This window comes from Mus musculus, chromosome 10, assembly GCF_000001635.26.
Source record: "Mus musculus strain C57BL/6J chromosome 10, GRCm38.p6 C57BL/6J".
In the NCBI taxonomy this organism is placed as follows: domain Eukaryota; kingdom Metazoa; phylum Chordata; class Mammalia; order Rodentia; family Muridae; genus Mus; species Mus musculus.
In genome coordinates, this window is record NC_000076.6 from 45344116 (window position 1) to 45361964 (window position 17849).

Here is a 17849-nt window from a genome sequence, read left to right on the forward strand (position 1 = left end):
CTCTTCCTAGCTCTGTGTTTAATGTAGGAAACTATTAGAAACTAGGGATTTCACACAGAAACACAGATGCTATGCATGGTGGACACCCCACTATTGCATAGCCTCTCACACAGCAGCTCAGTTGGGCTGCTTTCCCGTATGGGTCAGGGTTTTTTTCTGGGTTAGGCTGTGTAACAGATAAGTGTAACAGATGTAAAGATAGCCATGATGCCAGGACTTCTCACCCTACTTATCTGTGGACTGGCATCACTGGTTCTAGCCCACCATCTTACTCATTTCAGGGTCTCTGCATTCTCACAGCAGAGGGGGCGTTACAGGGGTCAGAAAAACACCCGATGCCTCTTAACACATGTGCTCAAGGAACTGGAAGGTTAAGAGCGCTAGCTGCTTTTGTAGAGGATCTGGGTTTAGTTCCCAGTACCACATGAGAGTCCCCATCCATCCCTTACTCGAGATCCAGGAGATGCAGTGCCCTCTTTTGGCCTCTATAGGTACTGCATGCACATAATGCTGACCAAATACCCATATGCATACAATTTAAAAACAAACTTAAAAAAAAAAAAAAAAAACAACTGCTCAGAAGGAATGTGTCACTTCTGCTCATATTTTATTGGCCAAAGCCAATGACATGCCCAAGCCTGCTAGAGTTGGAGGTAAGGCTGACTCATTCTCCTACAGGGCAACAAACGACTGAGAACAATAGTGTGATCTTGCACATTAGCTGTGGTAGCCCTGTGTGCACTGGAGGTGCCCAGAGAAACCTTTGACAAACAGATGCTTTCAGAGAAGAGAATTCAGACCACCTCACGAAGAAACTGAGTCTTGATCTGAGGTGTAAGGAAGGGCAGGACAAGGATGTGTGCTACGAGCCTGTAACAGGTCCTATGCTCGTCACCGGGCTGCAGTGCTTACTGCCGTGATTGGAGCACCAGGAAGAGCATGCTGCAGCTGGGCTCTTGAGTTTTTGTTGTTGTTGTTGTTGTTGTTGTTGTTGTTTTCTAAGACTATCACTTCAACCAACCAACCAACCAACCAACCAACCAATCAGTAAGTAAGTAAGTAAGTAAGTAAATAAATAAATAAATAAATAAATTAATTAAATAAATATTCTTCGGGGCAAATGAGTGAAGTGAAGCAGTGGGGCAGAGTAGAGTGACTCAGGCAGAAGCAGCTCCCAGTTGTTTGCTGTCCCGTAAGAGAATTCTGTGCTCTGTGTCTGTAGATTTCATCATGTGTCTATCAGGCCGTTCCCGGGGTCAGAGTTCATCCACAGTGCAGTACAATTTCCCATGCACCCAATTACCGTGACTTCCAGACACTGCTGTATGCAGACACGTGGCAGGCTCTGGGCCTGAGAAAATGTGACAAAAGATCATTAAGACAGTGCAGTGCTCTGCTCATCTGGTAGCCAGCCTTACTCTTCAGCGGGATCTTGGTTCTGTGGAGTGTAGGCTAGGATGAACCGAACCACCACGCCAAAGCTCTCCATTCCTCCCTTTTACTTTGCTTATGAATATGCAAATGTGAAGTGGTGAGTGTTGGCTTCACTGCCTTGAGGCATTAAATAATGACACGGAGGTTAAAAAATGCTCAATGCACCATTTTGTAAATTTGTTTTTACGTCTATTCTTACTTTCTCACTATCATGGGCTAAGGTTGTTTTGTCCTTTGAAACAAACATTGTGTTACGTATGTATTGCTGATAAGTGAGGTAGGAAGGTGCGAGATTTGACAAAACCCAAACACTCAAGCAGTTGCTTCGTAGTCAGTATACAGAGGTGTGACTAATCTTAGACCCCACCATGCACTTCAAATAGACTCTGAGCTTCAAGGTTCCTTTTTAGAGTGTAAATGTACATCGATACTAACCCTCTAAGACCCCCCTGAGCACATACAGCGAGCTACTGGTGTGTACCACAGGTTTGGTTAGGTTTTAAATCCATATTGTGCCCTCAGGAGTCAGGGCCTGGGGAACGCTTTGGTGCAGGACTTTGGCGTTGCTGTCTTTCAGGTCAAAATTGAAAAGGAGCTGGGTGGTGTCTACCATCGGTTGTTTGAACCACTCCGAGTCCCTCCGGATTTGTTTAGAAGGTTAACCGGACAGTTTTGTATGATCCAGACCTTGAAAAGGGGCCAGGTTTACGCCACAGAGGACAAAACCTCAGTTGATGATCGTCTTAGTATTCTCCTAAAAGGAAGGTGAGTGTATGTGGAAGTGGGAATTCCTGTGTTGACTTCCATCTTTCATAGCCTCTGGGAAGGAAGTGTTGCCAGGTATGGGAAGAAGCAAAGACTGTTGGTGAAGGTCACTTTTGCAACTTAAATTTGGGTTGTAGTGGAGCACTGTGCCAACAGCAGGCAGATACCAGGGCCCCAAATCTTACTGAGACCAAAGTTTTGTACAGTGAATATTTTTCTTAATCATATTGACTTTTTGCTTGAAGTTAATGACTCAAAGTTGAAATGTGTTTAAATTTCAGAAGCTTGCACTGGTTGCAAAGGTGACATGTTTAATTTTTGGATACTGCAGTGTGTGTGTGTGTGTGTGTGTGTGTGTGTGTGTGTGTGTGTTCCTTTGATGGTGGTTTTAGATGATGTCTCAAACTCCTGGGCTTCAACCTCCTGAGTGACTGGGTCTATGGCTGCCCGTTACCAGGCCTGCCTTGAAACATAGTTATGTTTTCCTCTCTAAGGTCTGAAGTATACAAATTACATAGTTATTTCAGTTGTAAGAATGGTATGTACTCACTGATAAGTGGATATTAGCCCAGAAACTTAGAATGCCCAAGATATAAGATACAATTTGCAAAACACATGAAACTCAAGAAGAACGAAGACCAAAGTGTGGACACTTTGCCCCTTCTTAGAATTGGGAACAAAACACCCATGGAAGGAGTTACAAAGTTTGGAGCTGAGATGAAAGGATGGACCATCGAGAGACTGCCATACCCGGGGATCCATCCCATAATCAGCCTCCAAACGCTGACACCATTGCATACACTAGCAAGATTGTGCTGATAGGACCCTGATATAGCTGTCTCTTGTGAGGCTATGCCGGGGCCTAGCAAACACAGAAGTGGATGCTCACAGTCAGCTATTGGATGGATCACAGGTCCCCCAATGGAGGAGCTAGAGAAAGTACCCAAGGAGCTAAAGGGATCTGCAACCCTGTAGGTGCAACAACAATATGAACTAACCAGTACCTCCTGGAGCTCATGTTTCTAGCTGCATATGTATCAGAAGATGGCCTAGTGGGCCATCAATGGAAGAGAGGCCCATTGGTCTTGCAAACTTTATATGCCTCAGTACAAGGGAACGCCAGGGCCAAGAAGTGGGAGTGGGTGGGTAGGGGAGAGGGGGGAGGGTATGGGGGACTTTTGGGATAGCATTGGAAATGTAAATGAAGAAAATACCTAATTAAAAAAAAAAAGAATGGCACCAATGTAAACTATGGTCTGGATTAATAATGGATGCTGTTTTTTTCTTAAGTCATTTATAAAACTTTCTGTTTCTAGAAGTGCTTTAAATTGTGTCCATTACCTGTGGAGTCTTTAAAACCAGGACAACTCCATTATTGCTATGATGTTGTGGTGATGAAAAGAATTAGTTTGTTATTTTTTTTTATTTTTTATGAAATTCTATATGTTACCATTTGACTTCTGTTACCAGAATGAAGGTCTCCTATCGAGGACATTTTCTGCATAACATTTACCCGTGTGCCTTTATAGATTCTCCCGAATTCAGATCAACGCAGATGCACAAAGGCGAAAAATTCCAGGTATGATTTGGCTTTGAAGAAGATTGAAACAATTTTGTGTCTTGTTCAAATCAAGCAAAATCGGGGAAATGACTATAATTTCTTTTTAAGAAGAAGCTAGACACATTGGTGAATAGTAGTGTAGTATAATGTCATAAAAAGAGAGAGAAGGCCTTTCAACAGTGTTTTCAGCTTTCAACAGTATGTCCACAACTGGAGGTGGAAGTCTGGAAAACAATGTTCTAATCTAGCCATCCCGCTAATACTGTTATTTCTGGGGTGGGAGTTTGCTTACTATTTCATTAAAAAAAAAAGTCATTTTATAATACTTCCATTAAAAATTTGGTTGTTTTGGGGTCTGGTTAGGACTACTGGCCGTGCTTCCAGAGGACCTGGGTTCCTTTTCCAGCGCCCCCTTGACAGCTCACAACCGGCTGTGACTCTAGGCCTGTGACCCTGAGGACCCAGTGCCCTCTTCTGGCTTCTGCAGGCATTGCATGAACTTGATGCACAAACACATTCAGGCAAAGGAGAATTCACATAAAAATACCATCTTTTTTTTAATCAATTTTTATTATGAGAAAAATTCTATCACTTGTAGATAAGTCATGTTCCTAAACATATCACTGATTACCTTTTTTTAGGGAAAACAGGACACTGGCTTTACTCTAGGGAACTTACAAAATAAAACCTCTAGTTGTTTCACTGCTTTTATAGTTAGTGACTGCATTTAAAAGCAAAGAGGAAATTCCTCATGGTATCAGCAGTTCAAATCCTATTCCATTTAATTCTTTTTTTGAATTTTTGAAGACTTACTCTATTGTATTGCAGCTTGTTCCAGTTATTTCCAAATGTCCCCCAGGCCTCCTGTTTTATTTGTTATTCTTAGGGAAATAGCCAAGAACATAAGTCTCTGGATAAATAGCAGTAAGGGAATATTCTGGGCACAGGTTTGCTTTAGAGAACAGTACACATTTAGTAGGAAATAGAATTGCGGAGAATACCATCACCTGGGAAACAAGACCTGTTAGTACCTCTTGCTGGGACTGTCTTGCAGGCTCACTTTGGGATGCCATTCAACGTGGGATGCTGTAGACTGGACTTGAAGGGGAAGTGCAGTTTTGTTTATTTCATTAGAATTCCAGCCCTGTCTTCCTGCCACTCTGCTCGCATAAATGTCTCGGGCTGTTTGGGAATTTGTTACAGTTGGGCACATTTACTAGTTTAAACTCCCTGACTATGGGGGTTTGAATGAGAATGGCCCAACCCCATATGCTTGAATGTTTGGTCCCTAGTTACTGGGACTGTTTGGGAAGGATTAGGGGATGTGGCTCTGTTGGAAGAGGTGTTCCCTTATTGGAGAAGATATGTTACTATGAGTGGGCTTTGAGATTCCTAAAGCCCAGGCCAGTATCTCTATCTCTCTATCTCTCTCTCTCTCTCTCCCTCTCCCTCTCCCTCCCCCTCTCCCCCTCCCTCCCCCTCTCCCCCTCCCCCTCCCCCTCCCCCTCCCCCTCCCCCTCCTCCCTTCCCCTCCCCCTCCCCCTCCCCCTCTCTGCCTGCTCCCTGTGGATCAGGGTGTAAAGCTGTCAGCTACTGCTCCAGTGCCATGCCTGTCTGCTCCCTGCCATGATCATAATGGACTAAGCCTCTAAAGCTGTAAGCAAGCCCCAGTTAAATGATTTCCCTATAAGAACTGCCTTGGGCATAGTGTCCTCTCACAATAGAACAATAACTAAGACTCTGGCTAATGCAGTGTTGTTCCCATTCTGGCTGCACTTGACACATAGGAAGAGAAAGTGGGTGCGGTGTCCTAGCTGCTCTGTCTTCTTACTGTGGGGGCCTTATGTGTCCTGGGATGCATGTTTCTATTTCAGCAGTGTGTTTAAGCACTACCACTAAAGAACAGGAGGGAGCCATTTCTCTTACTTCTGACTCCATAAAGGTAGTTTTATATAATAACTTAGTCTCTTATTATCCTGAAGAGACCAGGATTCATTTTGGGGTTAAAAACTAAACCTTTGTTTGAGAAGCAAGAGATTCCTGGAAAACCAGGTATAGAAATATGAACTCCCTTTCCACTGGACTCCAAATTATGTTTATAAGTAAGCTAACGAAAAGTTACTACCTGCAAAAGGGTTTTCTTCGATTGGGGGACTGGGCTTTAGTAGTCGAGAATTATTCCTAACTAGTGTGAAGATTAGAAGAACATGATGAAAACATGAATCCATCTTCCCTAGTCTCCACCAGCTTTCCTTGGCACCGGGTGTGGAATTTTGTCATTTTGTGGTATTTTGTGATTGTCAGTAGCCAAGAGCTACCCTGCCGTCAAATCTGTGCCTAGAACACTTAGAGCCAACTTCGTCAGAATAAACCCAGGGAGAGGCTGTGCTTTGACTGTTTACAAAACATTTCTGTGGCCAGATACTCCAGCGAAAAGTAGCCGTTCCGTAGGATTTTTCTAGCATTGCACATCAGGGTGCTATGCATCTTCCTGGGCATGGTCCAGTCCTTCTCCGGGAGCACTCATGTCCTTTGGATTACTTTGTTTGAGGCAGGATTTCACATATCTCAGGCTGGCCTTGAACTCTGTGTGACCAAGGATTTGAACTTTGGCTCTTCCTGTGTCTGCCCCTTGGGTACTGCGATTATAGGCGATGCCACTACACTCTGCATGTGGTACTGGACATAGAAGCCAGGGCTTTGTGCATGCTAGGGTGAGCTACACCTTCAACTCTTTATTATTTGTTTGTCTTTTGACACGTGGTCCCACTATGTAGCCCAAGTTGGCTTTGAGCTCAATATAGTCCAGGTTGTCTTTGAACCAGTGATAGTCCTCTTGCCTCAGCATTCTTAGTGCTGGTATTATAGGCCTGTACCGCTACTCTAGGCTGTTGTTTCTTTATACTCATTCTATGGTCAGGGTGATGATGAATTGTATAATAGGGGGAAAGAGAAAAACTGTCAGGCAGCATAGAACGTCCCTTGGTAATTCTAATGCTACAGGCAGGCTGACAAGGCTAAGAAAACGGTTCCCAAAGTTCATTGTCTTTAGCACTTGCTGTTGGGGGGCTTGCAGATCAGAGTCCCATGTACAGCAGTTGACAGGGTCTTCAGTATCAGTATTACAAAATAAAGAAGCAGTGTGTTGCTGTGTTTCTTTTTCTTCATTCAGCTATTGTGTATCGAGTAAGCATTTCTGATAAACACGTTTCTTTTGACTCTGTCTGCTGCTGATGTGTTCACCCATGGTCAGTTGCCTGCCCCGTTGCTGCAAAACTTGAAAATCAGTTCCGTTCACATTGAGGGAGAGGCCTTAGAAAAACATGTCTGTGCTCTTGTGAAGTAAACGAACGTTAAATTTCAGCTGGATTTAAAGAGAAGAGTGTCTTCGGGCTGAAGGGATGGTGCTGGTGTCAAAAGGACGTCAGTTCAAGTCCTAGTTCCCACATGTCAGCTCACACGGTCTGTAACTCAACTTCCAGAGATCTCATGCTCTCTCTGGAGTCCATGGAACCAGGCACTGAGGCACACAGGCATACATGTAGGCAAAACAGCCATACTCTTAAAACAAGGATCTTGTCTGCTTACATGGCACACCCACTGAGCCAATCTGCCAGCTCTCCTAGCTTTCTCTTCTAGACAGTATCTTATTATGGTGCTCAGCCTGGCTTGGCACTCTCTGTATAGCCTAGGCTGGCTCCAACCTCATCATCCTTCTGTTTAGCCTCACGAGTGCTAGGATTCCAGGCATAGGGTACTATACCTGGCCCCTCTTAGGTCCTATTCTTTAAAAAATTCGTGTGTGTCTGTGTGTACACATGTACATGTGAGTGCCCGTGGAAGCCAAAGGAGGCCATCAGGCGTCCCAGAACTGAAGTCACAGATGTTGGTAATGGAAACTGAACTCAGGTCCTTTAGAAGAGCAACAGTTCTCTCTCCAGTCCCTCCTCTCCCTCTTTTTCTCTCCCCCAGATACACTCCTCCTCTCTTTCCCTTCTGAAAAGAGCAGGTTCCCCAGATATCAGTCAAACCCAGCATAACAAGTTACAAAATAAACCTTCATATGAAGGCTGCACAAGGCAACCCAGTAGGAGGAAAGAGTTCCCAAGAGCAGGTAAAAGAGTCAGAGACACCAGCCACCCCACTCCACTGTTAAGAGTCGCACAAGAACGCTAAGCTACACAACCAGACCTAACTCAGGCCCATAGAGGGTCTGTGATTGTTGGCACAGTCTCTGTGAGCCCCTATGAGCCCTGCTTAGTTGATTCTGTGGGCCATGTTCTTGTGGTCTCCTCCACCCTCTGGTTCCTACCACCCATTCTCCCCCTAAGCTCCGCCTCGCCTAGTGTTTGGCAACGAGTCTCGCATCTGCTTCCATCAGTTGTTGGATGACACCTCTCTGATGACAAATAGGCTAGGCACTAATCTGTGAGTATAGCAGAATATCATTAGGAATCATTTCATTGACTTTTTCTTCTCCAGTTATGTTTGGTTCTATCCTGGATCTCTGAACTATCCAGCCTCTGGTGTCTGGCCATCTATGCCGAGCAACAAGCTTTTTAAACCACTAAGCCATTTCTTCAGCCCTGGATCCTGTTTTTGTTATTAACCATTGTAACTGCAGTACCCTGAGTGGCCTTGGTCAGGAAGTGCCTTTGTCATAATATATACACTGATAAAGAGTGTCACTGGATGTTCTGTGGAGTTCCAAAAGCTACTGCTGCATTTCTTGAATCCAGGTGTGCTTGCTTTTCATGAAACCCTCTTGTGACGTACTAAATGTAGACTATTTTTCTGCAAACATTGACCCACTAAGCTTCCGTTTCAGCTCATTGATTAACGGTCCTGGGAAGCTGGAGTTTCCATTTTTATTCTTGGTAGACTTAAATCCTCCTGAAATCCTTAAAGTGTCCAAAAAGAATTCCCTTTTGGGAATATATGTTCTGGGTCCCAGGTAAGACTTCGGGTCAATCTAACAAGCTTTTATCAGTCTCCAGATGGCACAGACACTGGTTTAGTGCTGAGGATGTAAAATGGATTTCACTGTCAACAGAGCCTGTGCTTGTCTGTCAGATCTTTGGTGTGAGTGTAGGTAGACCTCTATCGAAGCCAGACATTCAGACCTGAAGACACAGGAGCCCTCACATCAGCATGTCTTTAAACCTCATTGTAAACAGCAGGTAAAGAAATATTTTTTTTCATAAATATCCTATTGCAACATCCACAGCAGTATTGACACGATGGCCATTCTTCAGTTCTGAGACCACACAAACCAAGCAATAAAACACAGAGAAGTTGCCTGGATTTAGCCTATAGATAGATTGTTGCCTTTAAATATAATTTTATGGAGTGTGGTAGGTTATAACTAATTTAACAGATGTTTCTCCTCTCCTCTCCTCTCCTCTCCTCTCCTCTCCTCTCCTCTCCTCTCCTCTCCTCTCCTCTCCTCTCCTCTCCTCTCCTCTCCTCTCCTCTCCTCTTCTCCCCTCTCCCCTCCTCTTCTCCCCTCTCCCCTCCTCTCCCCTCCCCTCCCCTCCCCTCCCCTCCCCTCCCCTCCCTCCCTCTCTCCCTCCCTCCCTCCCTTCCTCCCTTTCTTCCTTCCTTCTTTCCATCTTTCTCCTTTTTGGGTTTCTTTGTATACCGTCCTAGAACTCATTCTGTAGACCAGGCTGGCCTCAGACTCAGAGATCCATCTGCCTTTGCAGACGCTAAGTGCTGGTATTAAGGGTGTGCACCACCACTGTCCAGCTTGACAAACATTTCTATGGTAGTGTCTGCTAGCTTCTTTTCTTCTGTCAGTTTAACAAACTCATAACTTATGTATATAGACTTATGATATGAATAACTTTTACAGTGTGTTTGTTTTCTCAACAGGTCACCATTGTTGCAGATGATAACTGCAGGTTCTTATGCTGGTCAAGAGAAAGACTGACTTACTTTCTGGAGTCAGAGCCTTTTCTGTATGAAATTTTTAGGTACCTTATAGGAAAAGACATTACAAATAAGCTGTACTCACTGAATGACCCTACTTTAAATGATAAGGTAAGTGCTTTTTTGATTGGGGGTGGGGTAAGACATATGTATATTTTCCTGAATTTTCACAAAGTATTCATAAACTTCAGACGTGTTAGTTATAACGGAGAGACTCTTTAGCAAGTCCTTTCTTGAAAGCAAAGGATATCTGGCAATTCCTATCATTGCCATAGCTTGGCCTAACTGTTACGGAGTAACATTTATGGGATGGGTACTCTCCTTACCTAAAGTCTTCAAGCAATCTAAGGAGACGGGGAGGTTGTGGGCATGGAAGAGGCATGGAGAGGCAGTATTCCAGGAAGTAAGACTAATAGTCGACATTTTAGCCTTGGTGTCTTCCAGAGATCAGGAGAAAATGACCTTTCAGAGCTTTGGGCAGCTTGGTTTTCTGCATTTGTAGAGAAGGAAATGAAAGCAGTTACAGATGAGAACTTTTAAAACATTTTTCCGGTGACATGTACTACCTACTAGGAACAATGAATGTGAAGGTCCCATTGGGTCCCCTTCAGGTGCCTCTCAGCTTAAGTTAAGGCTGGGGCTGAAGCTCAGCAGGAGGCGCTTGCCTGTTACGTGTGAGGCCTTGAGTTTGATCCCTAACACCACAAGAAAGCAAGAAGGGTTTGCTCACTATTTCAGATTAATACATAGATTATTCATCTTTATAAGTTTAGAATAATGTCTTTAAAGTAATAGCTAATAATAAAAGCCACAACATAACATTTTAGAGCAATTGATCACTCCCTTTTTCGGGCACCAATATCAAAGGATGCTGCCTGCTGCTTAGAGGGAATATATGCTTGGACCGCTGTAAATGTCAGACATCTTGGGACTCTGCTTTGTAGAAAGTTAAGAAGCTGGAGCCCCAGATGAGCCTCTGCACACAGATCTCCATGCTGGAGATGAGGAACAGTATCACCAGCTCCAGCGACGGCGAGGACGGCCTGCACCACTTTCTGCGGGGCTCCTCCAGCACGGCGTCTCTCCGTGAGTTCCCACAGTGCTGGCTCTCTCTGCCGCTCTGATACATATCACTGGGTGTCAGAACATACTGGTCAGATAAATTACTGTTCAAGTAACAGTTTGGTAGCCTAGAGAAAAGGATGCCCCTGTGTTTGATATAGACCAAAGTCCAGCTTTAGAGCTCTTATTAAGTCGGCTTCTGAAACTGCTCACTTCTTTGGCCGTATATTTGGCTTACATTCTGGCCGCCGCAGGGTGTGCATGGGTCCATGTGTTTGGGTGGCTGCTTGATGTTGTGGTTCTCTTAGCTCTAGTGAAAGGCAGGCACAGCAGTGTGTGAGAGATTATGGGCAGCTGATGGCTGGCTGCTCATCTCAGTGTGTACCCAAGAGTTAAAAAGCGAGCAGGCTTCAGGGTGTTCTTGAAGGTACTCACTCAGCACCCATGTGAGTAACATCTGTACACTACGAAGAAGCTACCAAGACTCTCCCATATGCTTCGTACCATCATAGATGACACAAGCCACACAGATGTGCAAAACTAGTAAAACGAAAGAAACTAAATTATTTTAAGAATTTGTTTCTTGAAATTTAAGAATTATTTTGAAAGTAGGAGAGCTTTGGATTATGATATGACTCTGTGAAGAGGCAGGCACATTCTTCTCTTGCAAAAACTTAAAAAAAAACTCTTCATATGTCCAGGTATGCTCCCAAGCAAAGAAACTGAAAATTCAACCCTCACTCAGCACTGTCAGTGTGAATGGTCATGTGTCTGAATGTCCTTCCTACATGAGATGGATAAGATTCTAAATTTTGCACAGGGAAAAGGGGTTGGAATTTACCAGGCCATATTTCTAGCATTTGGGAGAGACAGGAGACTCTCCCTTCCTTTCTAGGGTTTTCTTCTGGCCTGTCCTGAGAATTACACAAGATTAACAAGAAGGAAAGAAAAGCATTCACATAAACCATAGAAATTTCAGATGACATGGTAAGACCTGAGAAGCAGCTAGGCGCAGATGCTTATGTGTACCACTCTAAACAAAAATAGGGAGGTAAGGAAGCAACAGAGTCAGGTTGGAAGGGTAAACATAATAGTTATTTAATGAAGTTTACATAGAATCCTGTCTTTGATCATGTAGGAAGGGCGTCTTTTACCGAAGACCTTGCTGTTTGTCAAAAACTAGCGAAAGGACCAAGTGGACTTTTTCATATGCCATGCAGAGTTTTGACTCGATCAGACACAAACTCCAAACCAAAGTGGAGATAGAAACATACTGGGGACAGAAAGTGCAACACCCATGAGAAATCAAAGATGGCTGTGTTTTACTCCACTGCGGCTTAATTTAGGGTGTTACCCGAGGCTTCTGCCAGGCTTTCCTTATTCAGGAACCTGGCCAGAGGGAGCACTTGTAGGGCAGCTACCATGGCTGTGGCAGAGGAAAGACACCCTAAAGCCCCACCCCAGACTGGCAGGTGCATGTCCTTTGACAGTGGGTACCAGTTAGCCAGCAGCACCACCCCCGTGGGCGGCCAGTGAGTTCTGCTGCTGTGCGGCAGGGCTGGTGAGTGGGTATCTTGACAGTGCCCTGTTCTACCCAGAGACTATTAACTTTTCAGATGAGGAACTTGGTAGTACTTAGTGCTACCTGAGTACTCAGTACTCATAGCTCACCTCAGTCCCTGCTGGGATACAGATTTAAGGATGTAGTCTGAATGTAAAACTCAGTGCTTGTAAGACCCGTTGGTCCTCAGCAAAAGCCTTTGGGCATACAAGCTAATGTTACAACACCAGCTTTTGGAAAAGATAAGGGGTGGGATTTGTCGATGGTCAAGGACACAGGACGAAATCCCAGCTAGCTAAGTGGCAGAGGGATTTAAGCAACTGGGCTTAGGCAAGATGGAGCGCGCCTGATTGTCACTGTGAGCCCTGGTGGGTGGGATAGTTGACCCGCCAGGTAAACCTGTGGATAATTTATAACTTTGACCAGTCAGTCATTGAGTCTGACCCGGGTCCTTGAAGCTTTTTTCTGGCTCTGCTTTTCACGGGTTGTCATAGTCATTTTAGGTCTATCCCAACATTCTGATAAATAGTTTGAACAGTTTTCAGAAACAGGGAAGTTGCCATTTCCAAACAGGTTCGGCTTCAAAATTATTTCTGTTTAAAAAAAAAAAAAAAGATGCAAGTACCATCTAACTGGTGCCTTGTGGTTGGTTGATCTGAACCAGCCAGAGCAGTTACTATGTCAGCAGGTAGCTGTACGTGTGTGTGTGTGTGTGTGTGTGTGTGTGTGTGTGTGTGTGTGTGTCTATGTATGTGCTTGTGTGTATATATGTGTATTTGTATGTGTTTGTGTGTGCATATGTGTGTATGTATGTTTGTATGTGTATGAGTGTGTGTTTGTGTGTGTATGTGTGTGTGTTTCCAGTCTTGTAGTTTAGGGGCTTCTCTGCTTCTCCTTTAAAAATTCTTTGGCCGATAGAATATTGATTTCTTTTTAAATTCCTGTGGACTTTTTGTCTGTCTGGTTGGTGGGTTGGTTTGTTTTGTTTGTTTGTTTGTTTGTTTTTGTTTTTTGAGACAGGGTCACAGGTAGCCCAGACTGGCCTTGAACTCTTTCTCCTGCCTGTATCTTCCAAATTGTGGATTTATAGATGAGTGCCACCAAACCTGATTTCATGCAGTGCTAGGGATTAAACTCAGGGCTTTGTGAATGTCAGGTGACCCCTTCTCTGCCCACTTTCCAGCCCTAGAACATTGATTCTTACAGATTCCTGAACTGTGGGATAGCTCCTGATGCAGCCGTCCTGCTTGGGAGGTCACATTTGAACACATTTCAGGTGATACCTGTGTGGTTATTCTACCAGCTTCTTGGATGGGGAGGCTCTGGCACTCTCTGTATTCTGGGATTCTGCTGCTCATGCCTTGTGGGGTGGTAGCAGTGGTCTTGTATATCTGTCCAACAGTAGCTCCGCTCAGTCCAACATGCATGGGGACTGTGGGGACTTTATTTTTAAAGATCTTGGCCAGGATGTGGTATAACACTACAGGCATACTTCACAGCATTCCACGGCAGATGCGGGGTGAAGCGGAAAGGCAGTCCACAATGAGGTGAAGAGACGTGAAACGAACCATTTCAGGGAAATTACTGCCACTCCCACTGCATAGATTGCGCTCTGTTTTTTTATACATGTCTCAAAGCCAGATTCACAGCAAGATCTGAATGCTCTATCACACAGATTCCATGTCCTGCTCCCAAATGTCACTCACTCAAGGGTAAAAGGCATTGTGATAGCTTGAGGAAAATTCGGTCCTGTTGCTATTCAGTGGCTCAGAATCCAGTTAACTCTTTGGACTCTCCTGTTGCTTCATTGGATGTGTTTCCAGTTTGCATGTGTAATTGTGAGATGGAAGAGAAGGGTCAAACTAGCCGAAGTGTCAAAGTGTGAGTAATGCTGTCCCGTAGGTAAGTGTGAACTGGCTGCTCTCTGCTGGCTGGTCGGTATGCTTCACTGTAAGGGGAACTGGCCATCTTGTCTTCTGACTTCAGCTCCCTACTGTCGTCTGTGTTTGAGAGACTCCGTCCTCCTGTCTCTCACTCAGATTAACTGTAGTGGCAATGATGCTACGAGTGAGTGTATCCTCATAGCAACAGGAGAGCTTGCTACATTTCCTTGAAAGTTGCAGAATTTTGTTTTAAGTAAATAATAGTTGTTTAGTTTCTGTTTTTCAAATCCAGATAATTTGGATAATATCAGTTGGGACTCTTCTTCGAATGAGTTTGTTATTTAAAACCTTTATTCCCCCTGAAATAGAATGACTTTTTATGATGCTATTAAAGATTTTACAAAATAAGAGATTTCTTACAGAGGAAAAGGCCTTTGCTTTGCGTCAGGCTGGTACACCAGGCAGTCTAGCCCAGGAGCGAGTGTGTGTAGATGTGCTACGTTCTCATTCGTCAGTATTCCAGCCTGCAGACAGTAGTTCAGGCCTGCCTTATGAGCTTGTCATAGAAATCTCATCAGTCTATTACCTGGGATAGCTTCTGTGAAGCATTCTCCATTTCCAGGCTGCCTTCCTGAAACCATCTGCTCAGCTCAGATCCGTCACCAGGCCCACCGAGAACAACAGCAGACTTACAAACAGGGGCTCTGTAAATTATCCGGAGAAATGGCAGGTGTGACAGACAGGAGGCAACAGGAGGAGAGCTGAAGGGTGGGTGTGGAGGAGCATTGTAGATGAGGAAGGGGCAGCTTGGGGAAGTCGCCTGGCTGTGGTCAGGTGACTGAGTTCGATATAGGGTCTTGGGCTGCTTCTCATCCTGCAGGCCATTCTCATCAGTTTGAGCACACACTTACTCAGGGGCCTCTAGCCTGCTGTGCCAGCTGGCATAGCTTGACTTTTTAGTGAGTTTAGTCCTTACAGCACTTTTTGTTGTCCCATTAGAATGGAGACACGTGATGTTTACCTCTTCTGCTTGATCCCCAGCCAGCAGGGGATGTGGTATGGCAATGTGGCCCCTGTCCTCCTCGGTCCCATGGTTGACCACTATTCCCACATAGTACTTTCTCAGCTTGTAGAGTGGCAATACAAGGAATTCATATGGTTAGTCCTCTTAATGAAAAAGTTCAGAGGCGTGATGGAGAGATGCTTCAGTTGATAAGGTGTCCGCTGTGCAGGAATGCAGTCCTGAGTCTGGACCTCAACACCCACATTAAAAAGCCTGCGTATGTGTATCAGTAACCCCAGAGCCGTGGGGGCACTAACAGGCAGATCCTGAGAGCTTCTCCGGACATCTATTATTTACCTGTTCTTTTCTAGTTCATGAGACTTCCCTTTGCCACATTAGCATGCTTGTTGATGTCCTCATTCAGGGAGGACACCCACAGTTTGATCTCTCACCTTCACACATATGTATTTATGTGTGCACACACAAACATGTATATGCACCATACACCTAGCAAAGAGGACGTCCACATAAACCCATACATTTTAAAAGCCTCCTCTCTGACTCCATTTAATTAAATAAAAAGGTTAAACCTACCAGATGTTGAGGTGCATCCCTGTAATCCCAGAATTTGAGAGGTAGAGGCAGAAGGATAACAAGATGGAAGCCAGCCTGAGCTATGAAACAAGACCCTGAAAAGAAAATTAGGTTAGTATTTAGACATAGATACTTTATAGCAAATGAGGAAATCTTATAATATAAAGTTGATCTCTTCCAGTTTTACTTTAGCTCATTTCCCAAGAAACTATTGTTCAATGTGCTCAGTAATTCGCTGTTACTTATTGGTTTATTCTTTTTTTTTTAAAGATTTATTTATTGATTATATGTAAGTACACTGTAGCTGTCTTCAGACACTCCAGAAGAGGGAGTCAGATCTCGTTACGGATGGTTGTGAGCCACCATGTGGTTGCTGGGATTTGAACTCTGGACCTTCGGAAGAGCAGTCGGGTGCTCTTACCCACTGAGCCCTCTCACCAGCCCTGGTTTATTCTTTTACACCCTCTTCTGACCTAATCTGGCTCACTTCTAACCCCTTCCTCTTGCTGCTGAGGTTGGTAATGTCTATAGATTTTAGTGTTCAGAGTTCACTTTGGAGCATCAAGTGATACAGTCAAACTCCCTTCCCTTTTCTCTCTGCGTGTAGAAAAACATGCAGACATTGGCATCTCTACCTTTTGTGGTTTGGATATGGGATGCCTTCCAGAGGTTCAAGTGTCTGAGCGTGTGGTTCCCAGCTGGTGCTCAGGCCTGGAAGGTTGTAAGATGCTCAGGTCTGGAAGGTTGTAAGATGCTCAGGTCTGGAAGGTTGTAAGATGCTCAGGCCTGGAAGGTTGTAAGATGCTCAGGTCTGGAAGGTTGTAAGATGCTCAGGTCTGGAAGGTTGTAAGATGCTTCACTGGAGAAAGCATGTCCTTGAAACTCTCGAGTTTAGCCCCATTTTCTGTCTTCTCTCTGCTTCCTGACATTGGAAGCAATGTGACCAGCAGCCTCTTGCTCCTGCCACTGTGCCTTCTGCAGCACAGGGGACTGTCCCTCCCTAGTCCTCCCAAAGTCAGCCCTCCTCTTTGCTGTTGATGTAGACTTTTATCAGAAAATGAAGAAGGTAACGGACACAGCAACCCTTCCTAGTCCCTCGTTTCAAACTGTTGGGCTTCCTGGTTTTATTCCGAAAGTCTCCTGTTTGCTGCACATTCTTTCTTATAACTACAGCTAAATCTACTCTGCTTTGTAACATTGGCTTTATGGTTTATGCAGAACCAGGTAGCAGGTTCTGCCTACATTTGTTATTTCTGAGATCTGTGTCATATCAAGTACAAATATATTATTTTCCTCTTGTACATAATATAAGAGTTATCCCATCAACTTTAAAACATTTGGATTGTTTGGAGGGGGTTGGGGTTGTTTATTTGTTGTTTGTTGAGACAAGGTCACATAGCCTCCCCTGGCCTCAAACCCCTTCTGTAGATAAAGTCCACCCCACCTCTTGATCTCCTGTCTCCGCCTCCCAAGTTCTGGCCCTGCAGCTATGTTACCTAAGATTTATTTTTGATGGGCATGTAACATCTGTCTATGCATATGAGCTGTGCGATGTACATGTGCACAGTGGGATTGGCTTTCACCTTAAATCACCTGTTCTCCAACTGGGTTGGGACCCCTTCGAGGGTCACATATCAGATACCTTGCATATCAGATATTTACATTACAGTTCATAACATTAGCAATATTACAGTTATAAAGTAGCCCCGAAATAATTTTATGGCTGAGAGTCACCCCAGCATGAGGAACTGTACTAAGGGGTCACAGCATTAGGAAGGCTGAGTATTTATCTTGGGTTTGGGTTAAGAACTTCAGAACCCTCTCTTCTAGCCACGTTGCAGTATTTGTTGCACAGTTGGCTGTTCTACTGTGCAATAGCATCAGAGACTCCCCCGCCCTGCCTTACTGGCCCTGCATGCTGCAATGCTGCAGCTTGCTTGGCACTTTCACTCTCCAGCAGTTGTGTGCCTTGCTTTCCCTTGAGACTGTTTGTGTGGGTTGGGGGATCGGATGGGGGGGGTTGGGAGTGGGGAGACCTGAGCCCTGGAGTCCTAA

General features: G+C 44.5%; 1 protein-coding gene across 3 annotated transcripts in view; it reads left to right on the forward strand.

The window, feature by feature from the left end:
- Bves (blood vessel epicardial substance) overlaps window positions 1–17849 on the forward strand; it is a 36750-nt gene that overhangs the window by 8381 nt on the left and 10520 nt on the right. For all 3 annotated transcript variants that reach the window (NM_024285.3, XM_006512737.3, XM_006512736.4), the window contains exons 4-7: window positions 2012–2199; window positions 3670–3778; window positions 9635–9802; window positions 10636–10777. In NM_024285.3, coding sequence (NP_077247.1) covers window positions 2012–2199; window positions 3670–3778; window positions 9635–9802; window positions 10636–10777 — 607 coding nt within the window. The remainder of the gene's footprint in view (window positions 1–2011; window positions 2200–3669; window positions 3779–9634; window positions 9803–10635; window positions 10778–17849) is intronic.